Source organism: Cuculus canorus, chromosome 8 (assembly GCF_017976375.1).
Source record: "Cuculus canorus isolate bCucCan1 chromosome 8, bCucCan1.pri, whole genome shotgun sequence".
NCBI lineage: Eukaryota > Metazoa > Chordata > Aves > Cuculiformes > Cuculidae > Cuculus > Cuculus canorus.
The window spans coordinates 2,503,645-2,529,923 of NC_071408.1; the positions used below are offsets into that span (position 1 = coordinate 2,503,645).

General features: G+C 43.9%; 1 protein-coding gene across 1 annotated transcript in view; it reads left to right on the forward strand.

Annotated features, from left to right (window-relative positions):
• HMCN1 (hemicentin 1) overlaps positions 1–26,279 on the forward strand; it is a 196,802-nt gene that overhangs the window by 20,108 nt on the left and 150,415 nt on the right. Inside the window, exons 2-4 of the mRNA XM_054073595.1 lie at positions 12,355–12,425; positions 15,397–15,555; positions 15,986–16,108. Of these exons, the coding sequence (XP_053929570.1) occupies positions 12,355–12,425; positions 15,397–15,555; positions 15,986–16,108 (353 nt within the window). The remainder of the gene's footprint in view (positions 1–12,354; positions 12,426–15,396; positions 15,556–15,985; positions 16,109–26,279) is intronic.

The window sequence follows — 26,279 nt, forward strand, 5'->3', positions numbered from 1 at the left end:
TTTTTTTTGTCCAGTAGAGTTGGAAACATTGATAGTCTATTCATCTCTAATCCGTACTGCTCAGGAAATGTTTGTTCTGTGGAGACATCAGCAATGTCCTTCGCTTCAGTAAGGCAGCATCATCTCCTTGAAACACTTCTCATACCTGAGAGATTCTAGGTACAATCTCAAGGATGAGGAGGACAGTGACTGATGAAGGTTTAGGATGTGGATTCCAGGTAGAGCTAATTCCCACTGAGCTGGCTCGCTAGCTCCTGCCTCCAGCTCCCTGTGCATTCGCTCGTGTCTGAGCTGTTAGTGGTGAAACCCAAGAGGTTCTGTTTCCCAGCTGGAGAAGCGAGATGAAATCAGTGCTCTCAGAATGAGCGGACGACTCTTCCAGCTTTGGTTCTTTTCTACACTTTTCTCAGTTGATTTTTCAAATGATATGGCTATATTATGAAGTATTTTGCTGTCTGGCTGAAATCAGTTTTGTACACCAAATGACTGTCAGCAGAAACGATGCTTAGACATGAATTGGGGGATTGTTTGGGTACTGCAGCATTTACATAAGGTCAGTGAATTTGCAGATTCTCTTTCCAAAGTGATAAGTAAACACGTTTGGCTTGCAGCCAAACCCTTGGCAGCAAGAGGATTTATTTAACAAAGACTCTTAGGGATTAATTCATAGAATGGTTTGGGTTGGAAGGGACCTTAAAGTTCTGACCCCCTGCCATGGGCAGGGACACCTCCCACTGGCTCAGGCTGCCCAAGCCCATCCAACCTGGCCTGGAACACCTCCAGGGATGGGGCAGCCACAGCTTCCCGGGGCAGCCACAGCTTCCCTGGGCAACCTGGGCCAGAGCTTCACCACCCTCACAGTGAAGATATTTGATGACTACTGGAGGGGCAAATTCTGAGTTTTGGTCCTTCCCCTAGATTTAAAGTATGATGAAAATGCAGTGCTACAGAGAGGGGAGAAGAACGTTTTATTCCTTCCCATGTGGCTGTTAATTAAGTCCCAGCAGGTAAACCCATGGGGACTGCAGTGTGCCAGTTGGAGCTGGTAATGTCACTGGTCTGGTCCTTCTTGTGAGAGCTGGGAAGAACCAGAAGCCCTACTGCAAGGCTCTTTCGCTGATTTGAACTACACGAAGTAGACGCGTGAGACCATTGTCACCACCAAGCTGTTCTGGCAGCTGTGCAGTAACTCCTCAATCTGGCTGTGCCTCCTTTCCCCTCTCCTTGCGGCTGAGATGGCCATTTGAGTTTCTCAGGCACAGCTCCCTGTAGTTCTGCACAAGTTTAATTCTTATTGGATGATTTCTGCCACTTAAAAATGTTTTTCTTGGGGCCTTTTGGAAATCACACAATTACAAATGACATGGGCAGTAGTTCAGGGCTGGGAGAGAGCTGCGTCCAGCTGACTCGCCAGTTCCCAAAGTCAACAGGACTCTGAAGGTTTTGAGAGGCTTATCTGGCCATGAAAAGCTTGCTGCATCTTTTTAAATTGATGTTTCAATTCAAACCACATTTTTCAACAAATGAAATGAAAATGTTTCAGGGTCCTCTTTGCTCAGACTGGCTCTGTCAGAAGAGCAGTTTTGCAGTCACGGCTTCTGCGGTTTTTCCCCATTGCTTCTGCAGTAGAATCCTGCAGCAGCCTGGGTTGTAAGGGACCTCCAAAGATTGTCTGGTGCAACCTATCTTATTCTGGAATAAGAAAAGTGCCTGTTAAATAGTTTAGTTTCCATTTCTTCTTCCAAGATCTTCGTTGTCATAGTCAATAATAGATTTTTTTTTTAGAAGGACCAAGAAGTTCGCTTTAGCCTGGTGTACTGGGAGCCGAACTAACATCGTTACATAGAGCTTTAACTGAACAAATTATTGATGCTTCTTCCAGATTTTTCTGAAAGAGGACTGGTCAGTTGCTATGAAAACTGAGGATAACTTATTTGTGTTTTAATTTCGCAAGTGTAGGTCTGTGGCGAGGGTCTCATTAGCATCTTTGTTTGGGGCTAATCAACTAAGGATGCGGTCTGCTGATAATTTTCAAAGCAAAACTTTAATAACTTTTCAAGGGTTGTGTCGGGCATTTGAAGGAATTTTAGGTTGGTCTTTACTTTTCTGTTTCTCTTCTACAGAGAAGAAAACCCTAAAACCTGCTGTGCTTTGTGTGAGCTTTGTATCCAATAGTTGTGCTGTGGCATTTTGTCTTGGGTCAGTTAACTCCCTGTTGTCCAAGAAACTCCAACAGACCCATTTGCAGTATGATACAACACATCCCAACTATGAATTTTTAACAACGATGTTTTACCGTGCAGAGGTGTTAAAAGAACAGTGCAGGACTCGTAGAACAACTTGTTCTGGGGAGTCCTTGTTTCCACAGTCGATTTAAAGCACCAGTAGGTTGGTGCTGTGATCTCCATAAAGCTTGTTAGAAGAATGGCTCCTTCAAGAAGACATTAACTTCTGGTTTATTAATAACTGGGCAGTAATTACACAGGTAAGTACTGCTCCTGACTTAGACTACCACTGTGTGCTATGTAATGTGAATGTATCGCCCAGGATTTAGCATCCTCACAGGCCGAGCAGCGCTGGGTTGTCCTGCTCTCAGGATGCTCGGGTTGCTGCTGAGAACTTTATTTGCTTACGCGATCTGTTTTTGTGTAGATGTGGGTGCTGAGTGCAGCAGTAGCTCCATATCCATCATGAAAGCGATGCAGCTGAGGTTTCAGCAGGAAAGAGCAGTTGCTTTTTCAGTTTTGATGATGTCTCATGATCAGAAAGCTGACTTGGCTTGAGTAAGATGGCCTTTTCCAAGGAGCTTCCAAGTCTCTTTGAAGAAAGTAATCTGTGAATATAATCTTCCAAGCAACAGAAGCTTTTAATTAGTCTTTGTAATTGGATTCATCTATTCTGGAAGAATAAAAAGCCGTGGGGTTTTTGCCAGTTGGCCTACCGACCCTTCCTATGGTGAGTTTCACGTGGGGAAGTGGTGGGAACCAGGGTTCAGTGAAGGAAGAGGAGCCTTGCGATGAGCTTGTGGTACCCTGCAGTGCCAGGAGGCTCCCGGCGGTGGAGCTCGGCTGTTCCCAGCCGGCAGCGGTGTGGGCAGCTGCTCAAAATGAATCATTGGGAGATGTTAAGGTAAGGAAGTTCATTTTGTAATGCCATACCATGTATAAATTTTGAATTAAAAATTGAGTTTTAAATAGTGTTTGATTCGATTTCAACATGTTAAGGTTATTAATCACAAAGCAGTACTGTAGAACTTGTAATTGCACTCATTCCTGCCCTGTTCTTGAGTGGAAGTTCTCCTCCAGCACTCTTACAAGTGTTGAGGGACTATTGCCAAAATATACAGACCGAGAGATGAGACAGAAATAGACCTGGACTGAACTGCAGTTCAGTCTGCAGAAAGAATTTAAAAAGCACTGTGAACTGGGTTTTACTAAACCCTTCAGATTGTTGTTAACAAGGGGAAATAAACAAAACCAGAAAGTAAGCTGATGGCCTTCTCAGCTGTTGGGAGGGAGCTGAGCGCTTGGGCCAGCTGCGGGAACTGGTTGCTGCTTCCATCCTCTACAGTAAGAAAGCCGTGGGTGTCATCCTTATCCGCTGTGTGTTCTGTATTCGGGACCGAGGGGAGCAGACCAGTCAGAGCTTGCGAGCTGCACACCATTAAGAAGTGATTTCTTTTCTGTTTGTCTGCTGGTGCTTTGTTAGAAAAGAAAAGCAGCAGTATGGGCTTCTCTGCGCTTGGCAGGGCTGGGCTGCCAGGCGTAACCCCAAACCCCTCCGTGTGGGGATGGGATGGGTAAGAAATGGGCAGCAGTTCTGTCTGTACTTGAGTTGCCGCGGTGGTTCAGGGCTTGCTGCATGGGCCATCTTGCTTTGAGACTTGCAGCATCTCCATGGCTCTTGCTGTCCTTTGGTGGCTCCTAAGGAACGTCAGCCGAGTTGCTGGCTGTGGCCGTGTGTGTGTGATTTGAAGAATCATAGAATAGGTTGGGTTGGAAGGGACCTTAAAGCCCATCCAGCTCCCATCCCTCCCACTGGCTCAGGCTGCCCAAGGCCCATCCAACCTGGCCTTGAACTCCTCCAGGGATGGGGCAGCCACAGCTTCCCTGGGCAACCTGGGCCAGGGCCTCACCACTCTCATAGTGAAGGAATTCCTCTTTCTGTCCAGTCTCAATCTGCCCCTCTCCAGTTTATCCCCATTGCCTCTTGTCCTATCCCCACAAGCCTTTGTGAACAGCCCCTCCTCAGCTCTCTTGTAGCCCCTTCAGGCACTGGAAGGTCGCTCTAAGGTCTCCTGGGAGCCTTTTCTTCTCCAGGCTGAACAACCCCAACTCTCTCAGCCTGTCCTCATATGGGAGGTGCTCCAGCCCTTGGATCATTTCTGTAGCCTCTTTTGCACCCACTCCAACAGCTCCATCTCCTCCTTACATCGAGGATTCCAGAACTGGACAAAATACTGCAGATGAGGTCTCAGAAGACAGTTGTACCCTGAGAGCTGGCTGGAGGTGGCCAAAGCCATTTCAGGGATGATGGCTCAGAGAACTCTGGGGCTGCTCAGAGAGCCACGGGAGCGAGGAGGAAAGTGTGTCTCCCACGGGCACCAGGCTGCTGTGGGCTCGTTTGTCCCCAGAAAGAAAAGAAGCCTTGCTTGGTGTCAGTCTTCCTACATCTGGGACATTCAGTGGCCACTGGCATTACTTAAATGTTAACCACATGGAGTCAAGTTTTCTGGTCCTTTTGGCTCTTATTTGTGCCTGGGCAATAAAAAAAACCTCCTGACCCAGCAGTGGAACCAGAATGGGTGTTCAAGGGAGTTACTTTCTTGGAACAAACATCAACCTGCATTTCTGTACCTTCAGCTGGAGGGAGTAGATTTTCTGCTGGTGGTTCCACAGTCGGTGGGATCTAGTGCCAGCCGTGCCAGGGGCCGGAGAAGCTCTAAGGTTGTGTTTGTGTGTCACTCATTTCAACAAGATTATGTACCAAACTTGGATATAATTTACTGCCCTCTGGGTAGAAGAGGTTACCCTCCCCATCCTGTCATATATAACTGTAGTTTTGAGAAGGCAGAGTTAACTGTGTGCTTGTTGTTACTGTGCTGGGTAAATCAACACCTGATTTTTGTTATTGGTTATTGCATTTGGTTAATGACTTCTAGGCGGTTTGCACTTGAGGACCGTAAGATAAACTTAGCACTTGTTGTGGAAGACAAAAGATATTGGACTTTATCCACTGCAGGTCTCCAAGCTAGCTTTTCACTTCCAAGAAACGCTAATATATGGAATATCTTTTTTTTTCCTTCAACTATTCTTTTTTTTCCTTTTATAAGAAAGAGACACAGGCTTATAGATGGTAAAACAATGGGAAATAACAATACAGTGTAACTATACTATATTGCCATGGGCTGACTGGTGAAGAATTTGATGAACACGGGTGATGGCCAGTGCCATCCATGAGGCTGGAGCTTCAGTAATGCTCCATAGCCTGACAGCACTTTGCCGTTTGCCTGGAGTGTCTGTTTTTTTGTTTGAGTAGCCAACTGAAGGAAAACGCCGTGTGCAGTCGGACTCCTTCCAGGCAGTTGTCTTCCTAAGCTGAAGTTTGCATATTAAACTTAATAGTCATAAGTCATGCGGCTGAAAAACCTATTTAAAAATAAATTGCCTGCATGAGGGAACCATGTGAGCTTGCTGGGCTGGTTTGGCTTTTTCCTGTCTGGTTAAGGATCTGGTAAAAGTTGCTCACTGCAGTTCTTGGGCTCTTAAAAAATTTAATTGTACCCAGGTGAGAGAACGAAAGCTAAAAGCAATGGAGTCCCCAGGGAACATCGTTTGAGAAGAAACTTTAAATAGCTTAATCCATGTTCTGGTGGTAAGCATCTTGGTGTGTTCCAGTGCTCTTGAGTCCATTGGGAGGGTCTTCCCAAGGCAGTGTGTGTTACCTTGGGGCACTTGAGATTGTCGGCAGCACCTCCACTGCTGCTTGTGTTCCTACAAAAAGCTAGCGAGGTGTTTATTCACACACCTCCTGTTGTCTTCCATGCGAGTTGAGGGTGTCTTTCACATCAGAGGATGAAGCAGGTTTCGTTGAGTTTGGCTTTTTTTTCAAGGTGGTTCTTGCTGCTACCCCGTTTCTGTTTTCAGTCAGCTGCTCGGGTCTGGTAGCTTGCTGTAGAGATTTGTAATCAGTTAAAAATGGAGCAGCATTATTATATTAATGGTTAAAACATTAGGAGGCTGAGGGGAGACCTTATCGTTCTCTAAAAGTACCTGAAAGGTGATTGTAGAGAGGTGGGTGCTGACCTCTTCTCCCAAGTTACAGGGGACAGGACAAGGGGGAATGGCCTCAAGCTCCAGCAGGGGAGGGTCAGACTGGATATCAGGAAGAAATTTTTCACGGAAGCAGTCATCGGGCCCTGGCAGAGGCTGCCCAGGGAGGGGAGGGAGTCACCTTCCCTGGAGGTGTTTAAGAGAGGGGTAGATGAGGTGCTCAGGAACATGGTTTAGTTGGCAGATAAGAATGGTTGGACTTGATGATCCAAGAGATCTTTTCCAGCCTGGTGATTCTATGATTCTTCTGATTCTGTGTACAGACATTTGTCAGCTGTTTGAGGAATAAACATGTTCACTGTAACTTTGAGTGAAGGCAATTAGAAGTATTTTATTTTGTTGTACCAGTGATGGTGCAGCCTTGGGAAAAATGTGCATGCCTGACATCGGACCAACAGAGCAAAGAGTTGAGATGACCTTCATTGTGTGTGGTGAAACGGGAATGCAGTAGAGGCTGTTGTAATTACATTTGTTATTGAACTATTCGGGGTTTGTTAGTGTGGTGTGTGCTTTTTGGTGATGTCTTTTCATTTGTTCCATGCTAGTTCTGAAACATTCTGTAAAAATACGCAAAGGTGTGGTAGTTTTGAGGGGTATGGTTTGTTTAATTCCGTGTTTTAGTCCTGGGTGTAGTTTTGAATCAGAGAAATGCCCTTGCTCTGAGTTGAGAGAAGGAATTCTGTGGGTGAGAGTGCTCCACAGGACTTAGCATCTCTGCTGAAATTCCTTCAGCTACCAGGAATCAATTAGAGCTAGTTTTTTCTTCCAGAACAAACAAATCCAGTGTTCTGACTTGATGAGAAGTAGGTAGATGGCTCCCATGTTCCTTTGCTACGTTCTCCTAAAACAATTGGTTTTCGAAACCAGATATTTGGTGCAGATGTCTTGCGTGGTCTGGATTAAGGGAGTGCCAAATGTGCGATCACTCTCAGCAGTAATTACGTGTCATTGTGTGTCCTTGGGTAATTTGTGGTTTTCCCTGTGTGCTTGCTGTTCAGTTTGTATGTAAACATGCAGCCATTTGAGATGTGGCAGAAAGTCATGGAAAATCATCTGGGCCTGTCAGAACAGTCACTTTCTCAGGTTACCAGGGACTTCTCTTCTTATTTCTCAAGGAGATGATGCTTCCTTTCTGGGGAAAATTTGGTAGAAACAAAATTTCCTAACCTCTGTTAGATGCATTGATGCTCAGTTTTATCATCATCACAGAATAACGTGGGTTGGAAAGGACTTCAAAGCCCAGCCAGTTCCAATCCCTGCCATGGGCAGAGACACCTCCCACTGGATCAGGTTGCTCCAAGCCCAGTCCAACCTGGCCTTGAACATCTCCAGGGATGCGGCAGCCACAACTTCCCTGGGCAGCCTGGGCCAGGGCCTCCCCCCCTCACAGAAAAACCCTTCTTCCTAAGATCTTGTCTAAATCTCCCCCCTTCCAGCTTAAAACTCTTTGCCCTCATCCTGTCGCTGCACTCTCTGGTAAAGTAAACTCCCTGATGAACCTCTCCAGTGTTCTTGTAACCTCTTTTAGTACTGGAAGCTGCTCTAAGATCTCCCCGGAGCCTTCTCTTCTCCAGGCTGAACAACACCAACTCTCTCAGCCTGTCCTTGTATGGGAGGTGCTCCAGCCCTCAGGTCATCTTCATGACCTCCTCTGGACTCACTCCAACAGATACATGTCCTTTCTGGTTTATGTTGTCTTATTAATTCAACAGCTGAGGTCCAGTCTCTAACCTCATAGGGGTTATGTTGAGTTTTGTGACTTTCAGTTCAGAAGGTCCCCGCTTTGTTCAGTGATGTGTGCAACCTTTCCTTTCCTATCATGTTATATCGGAGACAGCTTTGGAGTGATGAACCATGGGGAGACCTCCGTAACAAACTAGTCCCAGATATGCCACTGTTGGTGCCTAAAAGTGGGTACATATTACAGCATTAGAAACATATTCTGTTGGAGTATTTCATGTGTCAGGCTTTGCCGAAAGAACTAATGAAGTTTAAAAAAAGTTTTTCCTTCTGCTTTACATGGCCTGTTTTCAGGATCTACTATAATTTCTGAATAAATTGCATGCATTGAGAATGATACGTTTGTAGCTATGCTTGTCTTCATGCAGTGTTGGGACTTGGGGCAATTTTAGATGTGGTTAAACGTGCAGTTAGTCCTGTGAGCTGACTGGCTACGTGCATTCCATTAAAGATCCACAACAGAACAATGTCATGCCTATCTACTTTTCTCAGACACCCAAAACCTGTTTTGAATGCTGTGTTGGTGTCTTTCTCTTCACAGCATTTCCTATTTTTTGTTAACTTGACCTTAGTCTAGTGCCTCAAGGTTCTCTTGGCATTGATTATGATGGTGGAGTCTCAGTCCCTGGAGGTGTTCAAAAAGGGTGTAGACGTGGCAATTCAGGACATGGTTTAGTAGGCGTGGTGGAATTGGACTGAATGATCCTTGAGGTCTTTTTCCAACTTTAATAATTCTATGATTGTTGAAATGAAGGCTCTTATGGGAGGTGAGTTTATGCAGAGGCACTGTAAAGCTGTTGAGCTTTTCAGGTTCCTTTAAAAACTGAGTGCACCTCATGTGCCGCAGTACCTTCCAAGTGCTGAGAAACATTCTTTATTGTGATCTATAGAGTTCTGTAACAGTGTGGTAGTTCAGCATTGATGTCTCACCTGCACTGAGTCTCAGACTGGCTTCTGTGCATTCATACTGCGGAGCCATGCTCAGACCGACTGCAGCTGGATTGAGATTTTACAGTTTTTGAGGTTCTTATTATGTCAGTAATTTAACCTTCTTTGTGAATTTTCTGTTGTGCTTTTTGAGAGGACTTGCCCTTCTTTCCTGAAGACCTCTTTGGAAATGGGTCCTAGCTGGCAAGTAAATTTCAAGTGCTTCTGATTATATTCACACTCTTATCTCTTTTGAGTGCTTTGAGGGTCTGTGTGCACCGGTGGACCGCTTTTGGGAAGCAGCTTACAGATGACTGTGCCCCAGCAGCATGGGAGAGGCAGCAGATCCTGGGTGTTTTGGTACAAGTCGGTGAGCGTTCAGATGGTGAGAGTCAGTCACATCACCGTTTAGACTTGGAATAATGGGATTGTAAGCGATGATGAAGAACACTGAATTACCTACATCCAAGCGTGAGTAGATCAGGCCGTGTGGATGGCGGCAGTGATGCTAACCCAGAGCTGGGTGGTTATTATCCCAGATGCCCTCTGTATCTATAGTGATTTGTTCAGTGTTGGCAAACTGGCTGTAGCTGTAGGTTTACGTGAAGTCCCAGTAGCATTGCTTACAACTTGAAGTATTCCTGATGACCCTCAGATAGGAGCTGATGTGGAGAGACATGGTTGCTATCTTGCACTGGGAGTTCTGGTGTCATTCACATTGCTGCTGGTTTTCGCTTTGAGGATCATTCACATCATATTTATCATTTTTCGGGCGCTGGCAGGGGCTGCCGAGGGAGGTGGTTGAGGCACCATCCCTGGAGGTATTTAAAAGATGGGTAGACGAGGTGCTCGGGGCCATAGTGTAGTGGCACATAGGAATGGTTGGACTTCTTGATCCAAGAGATCTTTTCCACTCTGGTGATTCTATAATTGCATGAGTCTATGATTTGTAGCAGTGATTTCCTACTTCTTTCTGGGACCTTGCTTGACCTCAGGAAGCTGATGAACTCTGGCCATGGTTGCAGAGTCGGCTGGGAAGATTTATGCTCTCTATGCCTCCTGTGAAGTTCTCAGCTCTGTCTTGACAGTGATTGACTCTCCGCATGCTGCTAGTGGGGCCATACTCCTGTTCTAACCTCTAATCTTGGTGCCGTGTCCCAGACTGGCTCTTTACTGAGCTCACAGCAGAGGGCAGCTGGAGCCCTGGTGTGATCCTGCAGCGTGCTGGCCTCAACTCTCTGGTGCTGCTGGAGCCAGCAGGAAAACGAGGAAAATTCTCATCCAATATAAACTGGATGTGCTGGTTTAGCTTAACTGAAGTAATATCGCTTTTCAGATCTTTTATAGGGGGAGAAAGGCGTTCCAAAGGATTTACTACTCTAGAACTGAAAAACATTGTCCCTTAGCTGAGGGAATAATGGAGCTGATGGGTTTACTCTATGTACAGACCACGTTCTGTTGCGCACTTGAGAACGATGGCTGGCAGGGGACAGGTCTGAAGCAAAGCAGTTTGGAGATCACTTTATTGCAGGCACATGCTTTAAAGAATACCCAAAGGAAGATGGTACCAGGTGGAGGGGTAGGAGTGGGAGCGTGTGGAATGGAGTGGAGCAATGGTGAGTCCTAAAAGATGATAGTGTTGCGGTTTAGTAGATAACATTCACAGATAAATGGTTCAAAGCCATAAAAATCCCCTTAAATTAAGACAGCTTAATACTGTAGGAAAGGTTTTGTGTGATCTCACAGGTGAGTTTCAAACAAATTAAAACCTACACTTAGCACAGGCACGAGCGGAGACCCCCAAGGCCAACGCGGGTCTGATTCTGGTAGACGTTAGTGGTGGCTGTTGTTGAAACTCCAGTGAAATAAAACTTTGGACAGTTTAATACAGAAAAATGCCTAGATTATATGGAAGATAAGTACATACTAACTTTTATAGAGCTTGGAAAGCACTGCAGGGTCTGCTGAGGCAGCACTTCCCTGTGAGCTGCAGCTGTGTTAAATTGGCACCACTGCGTTCCACGCTTTCCTTTCACCTGGACTGCATTAACTGTGCCCCATTTTGTGTGCTGGTGCTCAGCTGATTTCTTTGAGTGCTTTGGGCACTTAACTGGCAGAAATATATTCACTTTTTTTTCTGTTTTATGTCTAATTTAATTTATTTAGTTTATTTCTGGTTTAGTGCCCTGACTGAGGTTGCTGAGCTTGGTGAACGCTGTTCTTCGCGCAGGGAAAGGGCAGGACAGTGAGAGGATGGATGCCTGTCCAGGATTCCCTGCCCAGGACAGGGAAAGGATAAAGGGCATGTGTGCTGAGAGAGGTGAAAATGAAGGGTCAGGAAATCACAGCTGTAGGGAAACAGCTGGGTAGAGTCACATTTGATAGCAATTAGGCAGGCACTTATTGAAGGGGCAAAGGGAAGCTTGTGGTGCTGCTGGTGTGACTGGGAAATGCTCAAAGAGAATCACAGAATAGTTTGGGTTGGAAGGGACCTAAAGGATCCTCCAGTTCCAACCCCCTGCCATGGGCAGGGACACCTCCCACTGGCTCAGGCTGCCCAAGGCCCATCCAACCTGGTCTGGAACACCTCCAGGGATGGGGCAGCCACCTCTTCCCTGGGCAACCTGGGCCAGGGCCTCCCCACCCTCATGGGCAAGAAATTCCTCCTTATGTCCAGTTTAAGAAAATATGTGCTGCCACTCCTCGCATAGCCCAGATGGCTTCAATTTGATGTCCTGCTTTTTCCGAGTATGCAAAGACATGGTAAATGCCATGAGTGAAGTTGTTTCTGCTTCAGTTCTTGCTGGCAGTTTCTGCTGGATGTGCTGAGATTGGCACTGGGCTCACTCCAGGCTTTTCCAGCATGTCCTATTCATTCAATCAAGAGATGAGGCACTTCTATTTTGTTTTATATCACTCAGTGAAACTTGTTTGTGTACTCTCTTCAGAGAGACCTTTCCTTCACATTTGCTTATACAAACATTTCTGGAAAAAATGCATTATTTTTAGGTGCAGCCACGTTTGTTTGGGGGATTTTTGTTCCCTTCTGATTGCAAAGAGCATTTGAGTAGGTCAAAAGAAAGACAGCACAGAATGCCTTATGTGCCTATAGATACTTGTCACCTAGAAGGTAATACTAGAATGATATTAGAGTTACTAGAGTTGGAATCATAGCTTTCAGTGCTGGGTATATTGTTCTCAATTTTTCTGTTCCGTTAAATGCTTTTAGTTTGCTTCTTACTCCTAGATTTTTATGGATGTGGAACAGTTAACTCTTCTGTTGAAGTCGTGTTTTGATAAATTTGTGTTTTCCTCACACTTCCTGATTTTTTTTTTTTCTTTTTTTTCACCCTAGAAATTGGTCCGGTGACGATAACCACAGACCCCAAGAAGTTTCAGTTTGAACTCAGGGAACTTTATGTTCAGGTGAGTAACTTGCTGGTTCTATGTGGTTCTAGCAAAGGCCCTGTTTCCTCCCTCTAATCTTTCCTCTCATATTAAAGTCTTTGCTACAGTTCTTCATCAGCATGGAGGCCATCTGGCTCTGTCATTTTACCTGCACAAGCTTTTGTATTCCTATTGTCTTGGCTGTCTTAATTTATGATTATGGTTGATTACTTTGTCTTAGTTTATATCTTTGTATGGAGACTGAGTTCAATAACACAAAAAAGAATAGTTAGATAATGCTAATATTTATTTTGCATTCTAATTAGTCCTGCCACTTGTTTACAGGCACTCTTATAACCCGTTTTGCTCTGTTCTAGTACTTATTTTCCTTAGCTTTAATTAACTTATTTAGGTACAAAAAGACTGTAAGGCTTTTAAGTACCATTAAGTACACCTAGTAATGCCTTCATTACCAAGTGTCACTTAGCATCTTGTGATTCAAAAGTACCAGTTTGACTCGGTGAAGCCATGCCTTAATACGACTCGGTCAATCCCTTCCGCAGGGATGCTCAGGAGGCAGGGGGTTTTGAGCTGGTACACCAGCGTGTCTGCCTTGGAGGAGATTATCTGGGTGAGAATGAACCACAATTGACCTCTGGATGGGGTGATTGAAGGAAAGAGAAGTATTGTATAGAGTTCCAGACTTCAAATACAATCTGTTGTCTTGTCTTTTAATCAAGCAAAATGCTTTGTAACTTGCTGGACTCGGTAGTGCCAGACAGACTCTCCCATCCTAAAGAACAGCCTTTTAGAACTTTTAGCACGTGCTGCCTTCCCTGCAATAAAAGTTTGCTTGCAAGCCACTAGTGCTAGCTTGGGAAGAGTTGAGTGGTTTAGAAGTTGGCAGAAAGACTCGAATTCAGAGAGAACAATAGTAGATTTTTCAGGGAGGCAGAAAATGCCAGCCAGTACGCTTTTCTCCTTCACAAGGAAGTCTAAACCTTAAAAAGTCCTACTAGTCTTTATTTTTTTGTTTTCTAAATAACTATACTGGAGAAGGATTGCAGCTGTTTCTAAAAGGTACATGATTTAGATGAAGCTTTTGGGAATTCAGATGTCTTCATTTACAAGCAAACTGTTTAAAAGTTGCTGTCTAATGAATTTCAGATTTATTTCTGTTATCCTGATTGATTGCATATTTGGTAATTGCTTTCCACATGTGCTCATTCAGCCAAATTAAGACTTTCAGTCACTTCCATTTATTCATTATATTGGTGAAGGGCCAAAATATAAACTAAAGAAGTGATTAGAACAGGACTGGTAGGACGTCTTGCAGTAGTTCTCCCAGAAAACGTGAGCACTTCCTATGTTGTTTATTGTGAGTATTTTTCCTAGAAAGACAGTTAAAAGATCCAAGAATTAATATTGTGGAGCTGGGGGAAACTTCAAGTTAGGTTAATTTTGGAAAAGGGTATAGAGCAAATATTCTTGCAGTGCTTTCCCTGTTGGCTGCAGAAAATTGGTGCTGCCCTACCCGAATATTACATGAGACAATAATCTAGTGGACTTGAAGTGGGACTAGAGGTTTTCTTTGTTCCATCTGTAGAAATTAGCTGTTATTGTGACTTTGCCTACAAATTAAAGCTTTACATGGAAGAGTCTTCTGCTGAATACTGTACTCGCTTTGCAGTAGCGGGGAAGAAACAACTTGAATATGTGTATTTGTCCCGTAGGATTCTATAAGCATTGCCAAGATCAAGTTCTGATGTGTGTCAAAGATGTTTTTGGAGAATTATCTCCTGAATTTCAGGCAGTCTGGAGTCTACCACTTGCTTTTCCCAGATTTAGAAAAGACTGACTTGTGAAAAGCAGGTACTTCACCACTGTTCTTTTTAGATGAGAAGTTTATTGATATTCTTGCTTTGAAATGGCATTAAAGATGCGGATAGAGTAAAAATTGTTATTGACATGAGCATTTCACTGGGGACAGGTGAAGTTCTGAGGGACTCGGGGACTGGGAAGACAAGGATTTTTCTGTTTGTGTGTCTGTGTGAGTGGTTAAGCTCAGTACTTGTCTTCTGATGGTGTCTCAAGAATCAAATATAGACATAACACATGATCTTTTTAATTCTTCCTTCCCAGCATGTGAAGCTTTGTATACAAGTGTATGAAGGCGTGTTCACTGTAGAAATAAATAACTTTTCTATTTAATGTTGAAAGTATGAAGACCTGCTGATTATGGGGGAAGGTTTTACAGTTGGCCTTCAGCTTTTAAGGGAGTTCTCTCTGCAGTTCGCAGAGTGTATTTGTATGGAGGTTGAAGTGAAGTTTTATTTGAATAGTGTTTTCCTCTAATTCTTGATTTGGGAAGAGAAATGGATCCTTTCATAGAAAGTTGTACTTGGAAGCATTTTATTGAAACACGGTCTGCAGAATCTCCAGCTACGCTGCTGTCTGATTCCTGAACGCACATCACCCGTGTCCCCTCCGGAGCTCCCTGCACCGGCTGCCCACGGCGTGAGGTCAAGGTCAGGTTCTTGCTGTTCTGGTATCTGAAGGTCCTCCTGGAGCTCAGCTGAGCTGAGATCACTTCCCATCTGTGCCTGTGACCGTGACCTCCTGTGACTGCGGTGTTCTAATGGAGCAATTAAATTGTTGGCCAGCGAGGGAGCGTGTGAGTGTAGGAAACTGAGCTGCCGCGAGAGCTGGAGCTGAACAAAAGCTTGTGCTCCCAGGAAAGATAAGGCTGACCATGACAGCAACCATTTTCAGGGCTAACCACAACTCTTCCTTTCACTTTATTTTCCCTAAGGAGTTGTTGCAGTTGTTTGTGAGTGAGTCTGTGACAGCACTCTGCAGAAAACATAAATGCAATAAAACAGTGAAGAAGATAACAGAAGCTGAGAAAGTATTTTGGGACATCTTGAATGTCCCAAAAGAAAATAATTTATCTGATCTGTTCTTTTTTTTCTTAAAATAATGCTTTGTTTTCTCCTGTAATTGTGAACAGGGTGGTGGAGACTGTCCAGAGATGAGCATTGGGGCAATAAAAATCGCTCTGGAAATTTCTCTTCCTGGTTCTTTCATCTATGTATTTACTGATGCACGATCCAAGGATTATAGACTTGCCCATGAAGTACTTCAACTCATTCAACAGAAACAATCACAGGTACAGAGGGGATTTACCTTCAGGGCTGGTTTATGTCTTTAGCGCTCTGTTTTTGAAGAGTTAAAGTCTTGTGCGAGGCTCTGAAATCTTTATACAGGAGACCGTAATACTGCCATTCTGGGGAACTGTTCAGAGAATTAACTGATCTAGTTAAAAAACTGAAAGGAATATTCCTTTTAATATTGTGAATTAAATAAATAGTGCAACTGAACCTTCTACTGGTATATGTATTCTTGGTCAGTTTAAAGCTTATATGGATGTTTCTATATTGTTCTGATATAAAGTAGTCTCTGAGGACCAAGTGCTGATAGATGAGTGTTTCTACGAAAGTGATTCTTATTTGTTCCTTTTCTTCTACGTTGCTTTTTCCATCAGTAGTGAGTGCAGTGTGGGTGCTCTTCATGCCCATTTTGTTTCTTTTGAAATACAGGTTGTATTTGTGCTGACTGGGGACTGTGACGACAGGGATCATATTGGCTACAAGGTCTATGAAGAAATTGCCTCAACAAGTTCTGGTCAAGTTTTTCACCTGGACAAAAAACAAGTTAATGAGGTAACTTTCCTCAAATCCTGTGTAGAGAAACCAAGGCAGGGGATTGAATCTTTAAATGAGCTGATCGTGGGCTAGGGAGAGGAAGGGGAAACTCTTAAGTGTTCTGCTATTGCTATGTGGTCTCTCTTCCACCTTTCTCTTCCTCCTGTTTTCATCTGCTATACCAGGTTGCAATTCCAGGACTTCTGTTTACATTAGGGAAATGGGAAGGGCTGTATCTAAAGAAAACCTCACGAGCTTCCCTCTGCCTGTGCCAGGAGGCTTCCAGGAGGAGAGAGCCTTTAGAACAGGGAGCAGGTGGGTGCTCTGAGCAGCCCAGTAGGCTTTACTACTGTGAATGAGTGCAGCATTGGGTGTAAATGTGCATTTTGTTAGCAAGCAAATAATTGTTAATAAGCCTGGACAAAACATTCCTCACACTGTGGATGATAGGTGTGAGCTAGCTGGTTTCCATCGTTCACAAAGCAACTGTGGTTGCTTTTTAATGGAGGTTATTGTTCTGCTACCTACCGGTAATTGTGATTGCTGCCCCACAGCCTTGAATGACCCTTTTCTTTGAAAACTCCAGTAAGTCTGAAACAGAAATGAAATTTCAGTAGTGCATGGGAAAGTAATTGGGAGAGAGATGAAATCCTGTGTTAGTTATCTGGGGAGCTGGAATCGTTTATAAATGTTGTAAACACTTTCCTTTGACTTCCTGGTACCAGCAATAACTGGATGAGGTTTTTTATTAAAAATTGCCTTGGATTTGTTCTTCTTTCTTATGACAATTCCTTTCTTTATGACAATGACAAATGTTGGAAATACATTGCAGGTTTCTACTGCTGTTGCCTAGAAAAATTGAAGTTCTTTTTGGGGTTGTTTATAAGGTATTGGCAATGACATGAAGGTGTTTGAGGTGTACCATACCCAGAAAGCCAGATGCGTCCTGGGCTGCATCCAAAGCAGTGGGACCAGCAGGGCAAGGGAGGAGATTCTGCCCCTCTACTCTGGTGAGACCCTCACCTGGAGCCTTGTGTTTGGTTCTGGAGTCCTCAACAAAGGAAGGACGTAGAGCTGTGGGAATGGGTGCAGAGAGGGGTCCTGGAGATGATCTGGAGGTGGAGCACCTTCCATATGAGGACAGGCTGAGAGAATTGGGATTGTTAAACCTGCAGAAGAGAAGGCGCTCCAGGGAGGCCTTAGAGCAGTTTCCAGTACTGAAAGGGGCTCCAGGAAAGCTGGGGAAGGGGCTCTTGATCAGGGAGTACAGGGATAGGACAAGGGGGGATGATTTGGGGCTGAAAGAGGGGTGGTGTTCAAGGCCAGGTTGGATGGGGCTTTGAGCAACCTGATCCGGTGGGAGGTGTACCTGCCCATGGCAGGGGGTTAGAACTGGATGGGCTTTAAGGTCCCTTCCAACTCAAACCATTCCATGATTCTGTGACTGTAAAAGGAAAGACTTCCCAGACCTAAGTCGAAAGAATGAGCTGTTGGGACTGCACAGTTTCTGACCTGCAGTTTACTGTTACACACAGAATTCACACAGAATCACAAGGTTGGAAAGGACCCACTGGATCATCGAGTCCAACCATTCCTAACACTCCCTAAACCATGTCCCTCAGCACTTCACCCACCCGTTCCTTAAACACCTCCAGGGAAGGCGACTTGTGTATGAAGGGTAAAACTCCTCTCTGTGAGACTCCATGAAATCCTTTTATAAAGAAGAGGATCACAAAGCTGCTAGTGAGGAACGCTCTTTGCTGGGGCTCAAGTTTTAGGATAACGTTTTTGATTGTTTAGTTTTTGTTTTCTTCTGCTTTTGGCAGGTAGAAATGAGCAGGAAAACCAGCTTGCAGGTTCTAGGCAACACCGTGTTCTTAAGTAGAGCTGGTGTGCCCTGCCGTCAGCTGCCTCTTGCTTTCTGAACTTCTTGGCACTTCCTTGTTTCCAAGAACCACAGCTTCTGCTTGAGCGTTTAGCCTGTCTTTGAATTTTGAGTAAGGTTTAAGCACAGGGGTGTTTCAGTAGCCACTTTCACCTCCTTCCTGCTTCATCTCAGTATTTGCTCTGAGTGTAACGGGTTTCTTAACTATGTGCCACACAGCCCCAGGGCCACACGAGAGCTGGAGGCTGACAGCAACAAGTGAGGACATCCGTGGGTGCTGTTCTTGCAGGGTAGTGTTCACTGCATTATATAATTGCATCTCCTTTCTGTGGCCGTAGGCTGTAAGAGTTCACCTAGGTGTAAAAAACCCTCAGAATCACTTTGGGAAGTTCTCCATAATAACTGCTGAATAATTTGCATTAAAACCAAACTCAGAAACCTCTGACATTGCTTTGGGTGATCCTCACAGAAAGCTGTGTCTGGGCAAAGGGACTGTGAAAGTAAATTTACCAAATTGCTATAATCTCAAATAAAACCCTTCCCTGCAGATTTCAGTTCTGGATCAGAAGTCCTGTTTTCAAGGAGCGCATCTGCCAGTGCGGGGGTGACAGGACATGCAGTAGTAATCTACGTCAGCTGTTTATGGTATATGATTCGGGCTGAATTCAACACAAATAAAATGTGCCTTACGTTATATCTGAGTAGTCAATGATGTGTGAAGAATGAAGTTTATAAACGCTAAAACATATTCACTGTTTCGAGCCTAGGGACAGCTCGGCTAATGTGGAATTGTAGATTAGGAAAGAGCTGCAAAGTCACTGGATGCTCTGCCAAACCAATGTCTTGTTTTGTTAAAACGTTTCTGATTGTTCTACCCCCAGAAAACCCAAACAAAGCTATTTTTAGTATATAAAGTTTCAGACCGTTTCTCTCATCCTTGCCCTTTGTGCACGAAGTGGAGAATGAAGCAATGCTAGGAGCTCGCTACAAGGAAACACAACAAAACAATACTTGATACTTGTCCAGTGCTTGTGTTATCGAGAAGGCTGGGAAAACTTACTGCCTTTTTTCCACTTCTGAAAGAGATGTTATGCTCTCAAATAGTACAGTTAACTTGGTCGGAATGATTATCGATCAACAACATTGGATGGGGCCTTGGGCAGCCAGGTTGGATGGGCCTTGGGTAGCCTGATCCAGTGGGAGGTGTCCCTGCCCACAGCAGGGAGGTTGGAACTGGATGGGCTTAAGGTCTCTTCCAACCTAAACTATTCTATAATTCTAAAGTTGTTTGGTTCAGTCCAGGAAAAATGAAAGATCTGTTATCTCCACCTGTTTGCTGAATGAAGCTCCTCTAGCAGCATGAGGAAGATCATAGGGTGACAGATTTCCAATGGTTTTGTTGTGTTAGATTAATGAGAATATTCTTAATGTCCAAAGCACAAGTCATGTTTTTATTATCTAAAATTCTTCTAGCTTTTTCATTTATTTGGGATATCATCACCAGCATCTCCAGAGGTAACTGAACTCAAAAACCATAACAGGTCTCATGGTAAGAGCCAAGTTTTTTCATATTTGGTAAAATTTGATTAATTACCTCATTCCAGAATTCTAAGAGAGGAAAAGTATTTTGTGATCGGAGCCCTTAAAAGGGAAAGATTTACTCTTTAATTTTGGTTTAGAGGTTCTACTAACGTTAACTTGTGAATGCTACTGTACTTAACTACAAATCGTGTGGTCTTCAGTTTGAACTTTCTCAAACTGCTCTCTGAGATACTTATCTTATTGAATCAGCTGTAAAATGAGATCTTTCCTTCTGAAAGAACAGTAATGTTCTCATCTTGTCTCCAATATCTTGAAATGATTATGTGTAATTTATCAAAGCATTTAAGTCCTGTTCTTGAAAGGTGTTTTTATAGGGTGAGGTTGCGTGGCTCCTTTTGTAGGCTCAGGGCTTAGTTTTGCAATAATTGCTCAAAATTAAAATACCTCGAGAATATTCATCAAACATGGGTTAAATTCTCCTGTTAGGAACAGATTCTCTATTTTCATAGCCATGTCCTATTTTATTCTCTTTCCAGAAAGTACTAATTGTGACTTGAACTGAAATTACGTTACACCGCACTCACTTATTCCCATCATAATTTTTACTGTAAGGAAATTCCTGTAAATGTTTCTGATGCCCAAAGGCTTGTACCGATGCCAGAACTGGTGTTAGGATGAACAATGATGGACCAGCAGAGTATGAATTTGGTACAGTTGAAAACCAGTGGAGACTAATTAGTTGTTGGTGGTTCAGATCATGCCTGCAGGTCATTTGAATTGTTTGTGGTAACAACGAGTCATTACGATGTCTGATGAGTTGGGTGTATCGGGATGGCTGGAGCTGGGAGCTGACAAGAACTCAGCTAGTGAGTAGGAGTTTTCAACTTCTTTTAGTGTTGAGATGCTTACTTGATTTTTCTTGTTCTAACCTTCCTGTAAGAAGGGAAAATTTTTCCTTATGCTGCTTAAAAATACAGCTCTCTTACTGATTTTTAAATAAGGGGAAATAGTTGCTCCATACACGATTCCATATATAGACCGTGGATGGAAGGAGAGCAGAGAATAACTGTAAAAGAGGAGACATGGCACTGGCTTTGATGGAAAAGAAGTGGTGTTGAGTGACCCGAGAGGTGGATGTGAGTGGATCAAAAGAGAGGTTGGAATTTGAGTGAGAAGCCTGAGGATAAAAACGATGTGAACAAGAGGAGATTGGAAGGGGACTGAAGGCAGGGATAGGACTAGAGTGGTAGCAGAACATGTTCAAAGGAATGATGTAAATGAATCATCTTTGTGGGGAAGGCACAGGAGGCTTATGTCTGTTAATTCACGTGGAGCGGAGTCCAGTGTCCTTCATGCTCATGAAGGCTTCCCTGTGACCAGAAGCCTCTAAACCTCCCTGGAAAAGCATCCTGTTTCTCCTTGCTTTTAGTCCTCACATAACGTAGGAGTTGTACCTGCATGGCTCGGGTTAAAGGTCTGTAGTAGGTATGAACTAAGTGTGTGTTTGGACGATGCTGCGTCACAAAGCTATTCCAAATTCTGTTTTACTTTATTAAAAATGGAAAGACCTCTCCACTGCTTTACAAGGATAACACGAAGGTAATAAAGTCAGAAGCTCAGAATTACAGCTTAGAAGTGAGGGTTTTTGCATAGCCCTGGTTTTGCCTTTTCTTCTCCCTCTGTCTGAAACAGATGGCGTGCGTAGTCCTGGAAAAAGAAGGAATGGTTTCATGGCAGAGGCAGCCAAACGCTGCCTTGGAGAGTGTGCTTCTACTCTGAAGAGTCGTTCTACTGAGAATGTCAGACAAAGGAGGGGAAAGGCACCATCCTTTCCCTGTGGAACTTGAATTCTCTGGAAGAACTAGATTGTGATCACGTCCAGAAGCACTGTCAGAAGGCAACTGCGAAAGGATGTTGTAAAGGCAGTTGAAAGCAGGCAGGATTGGTTCCTGTGTTGTCTAACTTTGAAGAGCTTGAGGTTCAACACTGATAAAAACCACACTGCTGATAAGTTTATACATGTAACTATAGTTATATATGTAATTTGTTTTATTGTCAAGTGCAGTTTTCACACGCGCTGTCTCAGTCATGTTTTTAGATGTGCATTTAAAAGCATTATTAGAGTATTTGTCTCTTTAGGTGGAAGTATGGACCTATGTGTACTTAAGCAATGAAACAGTTAACTTCAAATCCTGTTGCTTTGACTGTTTGAGAGATATTCTTGAGACTCAGAGTAAACAAATGGGAATAGAGACTGTGCTCCATAGATTTTCCAGGTTTCAGTATACATTCCAAGACATGACCTGACAGCAGGGCAGGTTGCAAGAGCAAATTCTCTGGAGAAGCGTTGTAAATTATTTCTGTGTTTGCCCTTCTCCCTCAGTGATATAAGTCAAGTCACGCTTTGGCTGAACAATAAAGCTGCAGTTGTTTTGGGGGCTTTCTGTAAGGGTCTCGAAGGAAAAAAAAAATCGACTTCCAAGCCAGTGTTAGAGCAATATTGCAAACGTCTTTGGAATGACAGGGTTGGGAAATGGGTCTCCCAGAATTGCCTGTTGAACTTTGGGGAAGAATTTAGCTATACAAGCAAGTTACTGCCAGACTTAAGACAGCTGGGTCATTCTGCTGCTTGTTGTTTTCACTATTGAACTTGAAAGTCTCTCAGAAAATGAAGCTGGGTCGCCTTGTGAACTTCAGACCCTTACTCTCATTAGCTTCTACTGTTTATATTTACCTGGGTTAAAATAAAAAGTGTTTTTCCTTTCTATTTTCTGAAATAGCAGTTGCACAACATAATTCTTCCTTGGGCTGATGCATTTTATTTTGAGGGCAAACTTGGCTATAGGAGAACTCCTGGTAGCCGCAGGGCCATCAGCCAGTCCGCACACCATTCATGAGGTGGAATTTGAGCTGAGGTTTACAGCAGTTGCAGTAGTATCTATGTACCTCAGTTCTGTATGTGTTTGCGTAACACTCGGGTGAGACGGAAATGTGTTGGCCTTGCATTTTTGGTTAAGGAGCGTAAAGAGATTAAGGTGATGTGGCGAATGTGACAGCTCAGCAGTCACGCAAAGGAATTGCGCAAACTGAAGATACAAGAAGGAGGGCAGAACCTTTGTCAACTTGGCGAGTGTACGATTGAAGGAACCAGAGGGTCTAAACCCCACACCTTACGTAGCTAGTTCAGTAGGGATTTATGTAAGGAAATGCATTTCCATATGCCTAAAGTCAGGCATAGTTAGTGTAACGTGTGCTGGAGAGCCCCTACCTAATGCGAGTCGCCATCCCTGGAGGTGTTTAAGGAATGGGTGGATGAAGTGCTGAGGGACATGGTTTAGGGAGTGTTAGGAATGGTTGGACTCGATGATCCAGTGGGTCCTTTCCAACCTGGTGATTCTGTGAATGTTTAGCACTGGTTGGACTCTACTGAACATCTTACCCAAGCTCCACTTTACTTTGCATTCACAGTAGGTCAAAATGTACAACACCGTGTGCCTGCTTTTACTTTCTACACTGAAAATTTCTTCTCTCATTTCCAAGCATTCTTTATTCTCCACTTGAAGTACACTGGGCTGCTGTGCACCATTAAATAACTGTTGCTTGTATTCCTGGGCTGTAAGGCCTTGTGTAATTTACCTTTGAAAGAGAGTTGAACTTTTGGAACGATTTCCATGGCTCAGCCCTCCTGACTGCCAAGAAGGATATCTGGGGCTCATGAAAGTATTTATTATGATGAGGTTTTTGTTTTGAAATGAACTGTTGCATGCTGAGAAATTTCCCACTGGAGAGCCTTCCCGCACGCCTCCCAGGTTGTAGAAGGAACATGGTCCTGCAGTGGCCTGAAGTGAACTGTGCTGCGAGAAAGCAAGATTTATTGTAAGGGAAATTAATACATTGTCGTAGCCTGAGAGACGTAATTAGGAAAAACAAAAAAAAAAAGAAACCCCACAACAAACACCAGAAGTTTCAAAGCTGGAAGAACCTGTCTTGGCTCCTTTTGTTGAAGTTGTGTGCTGTGGAGCTTTGGTGAGTGTGGTTTAAGACAGATCTCTTTAATGATTCCATGATTCTAATGGTCTGGCTTGCGGCATGACCCCAGAAATAGGTATGTAGAATCATAGAATCGTTTGGGTCGAAAGGGACCTCAAAGCCCATGCAGTTCCAGTCCTGTGTCAATTTATACCACGGTGAGATGGTTTGAGAGCTTACAATAGTAGTGCTTAGAGATTGACGTAGGTAGAATTGCACCTTCTTTCCATCTGTGTTTTCTATTCCAATGTATTTCTACCAATCAATAATGGCTTTAATAGAAAAGGGAACAAATCGCAGAGAATTCTCTTTCGTGAGGGTGGAGTAGGAAGGTGAGCGAAGCTGCTGAAGGCTTTAGCCCTCCTGCCTCTTCCCAGGTGTGAGCAGCAAACACAGAACTGGTCCGTGAGTGCTGGGGAGGTGGGTTGCCATCTCCACCCTGCCAGCTGCTGTGCAGGAAAAGCCTGTCAGGCTGGTGGTCACCAGTTGGGAATGAGGTAGCAATGACTAAGAACCCCCAAAAATCTGTCCTGGGAGCTGAAACTGTTACCTAATTTTGTTGTTGATTTATTTTTTTAAAGTAATTTTGAGTGTAACTAATTTTTTCCCCCCCTATGGTATCTATGTCACAGTGTAATTTTCCCTGATGTTCAGATGTGTAATATTAACCCTCTGGGCTTGAGAAAGAATTTTATAAGTATATAAATGCGAATAGGATTCTGATTCTTGTATATATTGGCAAAGTTCCTGAAACTATGCGTTACCTTATGACTTGCTTTATTTTGCTAAAGTCTCTTGAAAGAAGTTGAAGCTAGACTGGAAAATTCCTTTCTTCCAAAAATTCATGTAGGTTCATTAAGTTTTACAGTTTGTTTAGAAACTTACCTGCAGAGCTCAGGTTCTGGAATTCGTAGAATAGTTTGGGTTGGAAGGGACCTTAAAGCCCATCCAGTTCCCATCCCCCTGCCGTGGGCAGGGACACCTCCCACTGGCTCAGGCTGCCCAAGGCCCATCCAACCTGGCCCTGAACACCTCCAGGGATGGGGCAGCCACACCTTCCCTGGGCAACCTGTTCCTCACCACTCTCATGGTGAAGAAATTCCTCTAGTTTCAAATCGCAAAGTTATCTCACACGGAAACCCACAGTATAACCCATTTTTTTGATGGAAAAAGTATGTAAGTAATGGCCAACGAGCCATGGAGGTGAGGCTCTTCTGGACTAGTGTGTTGTAGCGGGTCCTAGAGCTAAGGACTTGCTTCAGAGTCTTCCACCACTGACGGATGACAGGTCCAGGTTAGTTTACTGTTGGCTTCCAAGTCCTGTTGAACTAACATAATCAAAAATTCCTTTCAGTGCTGTTTTGAAGTGCAATTGTGGTTCCCTGTAACTTAAAACCATGATTTAATACTCAACCGCTGAGGGCAAAGCAAACTCAATCTAAGGGAAATTAATTCATTTCCACTTTAAATAGACACTTAATTACTCTTTCAGGTAGTGGGAAACAAAACAAACGCGAACACCTTTCCATTCCAGTCCTTTTCCAAGCACAACTTCGTTCTGACTGTTGCTCCTTCCCTGTGGAGCCATGAGGGTGTAGTCAGTCCATAGGGGATTCTCTCTGCTTTTCCTCCTCACGCTCATCTCTTTCACTGTGATCTGTCCCATTGGGGAAAAACCTGCTCTGATGTGGGGATCGATCACAAAGTTATCTCCATTGGCTCCACCGGCTGCCAGAGAGTGGATCTCCGCTGGGCTGTTTTCCCTCTGTTTTCTTTCCCCTGGTGCTCCAGTGTCACGACCATGCCACCATGACCAAAATAGGGGAATAAAATCAGTTATACAGTGAATTTTATGGTAGTTTCACCTGCCTATGTTATTCTAATGTTATGCTTGGGCAAAATATCACCTCTGCTCTTGCCTGCCACACACACCCAAGGCATGCTGTGTGTGTCTCATCGCTCCCCTGACCCCGTTTCTGTCCGTCCCATCACCTTGGTGATGCCGAGGGGTCTGGTAGGGCTCAGCTTCAGAGGCAGTGGTAGCAGAAAGAGTGAGATCTTTGCTAATAATGTGGATCTCTGCTTTGCTTCCCTCTGTTTTTTTCTGTTTTTTTAAATAATCATTGATTGAAAATGCTTGAAGTTAATAACTATAACTTTGCAAAGCCCAAGTTTGGTTTTCTCTTCTAAAGCATTGCTCCCATCTGTTCTGACCTGTATGCTGTGCCTCGTTGGAATTTGGATTAGGTGGTACAGGCAAAACTTAAGAGTCCATGGATAGCAATTACTCAGTACATCTGGATAAGGGAATTTTTGTTCTTGCCTCAGGCGATTAATAATTAGTTGATGGGCAGAAATATGCATAGATTTGTACTCCTAATTCCTTTTCAGAAGCGTACATGGGGATGTGCTGTAGAGGCATATCCAGGGCTGTTCCCATACTCCTATCCCCATCATGCTGATTGTGGTTTCAGTAGTGTCTTCTATTCAAATTGCATGTTTTAAGTATTAATATTTCTTAAAATCGATTTACCATAACATGGCAAATAAGCGTGTTCGCCTCCGAACCCATAACCGCACAGGTGAGACAACATTGTTTGATCCTTGTTTTTCCAGGCTCTCTGTTTAGTCAAGTCAGGTATATCAGTTCTGGTCTTGACTGGCAGAAGCTGAACCGTACCTTTGCTTGGACGTTAGCGCTTTGTTTCCTGTGTATTCCCAGCATCCGGTCTT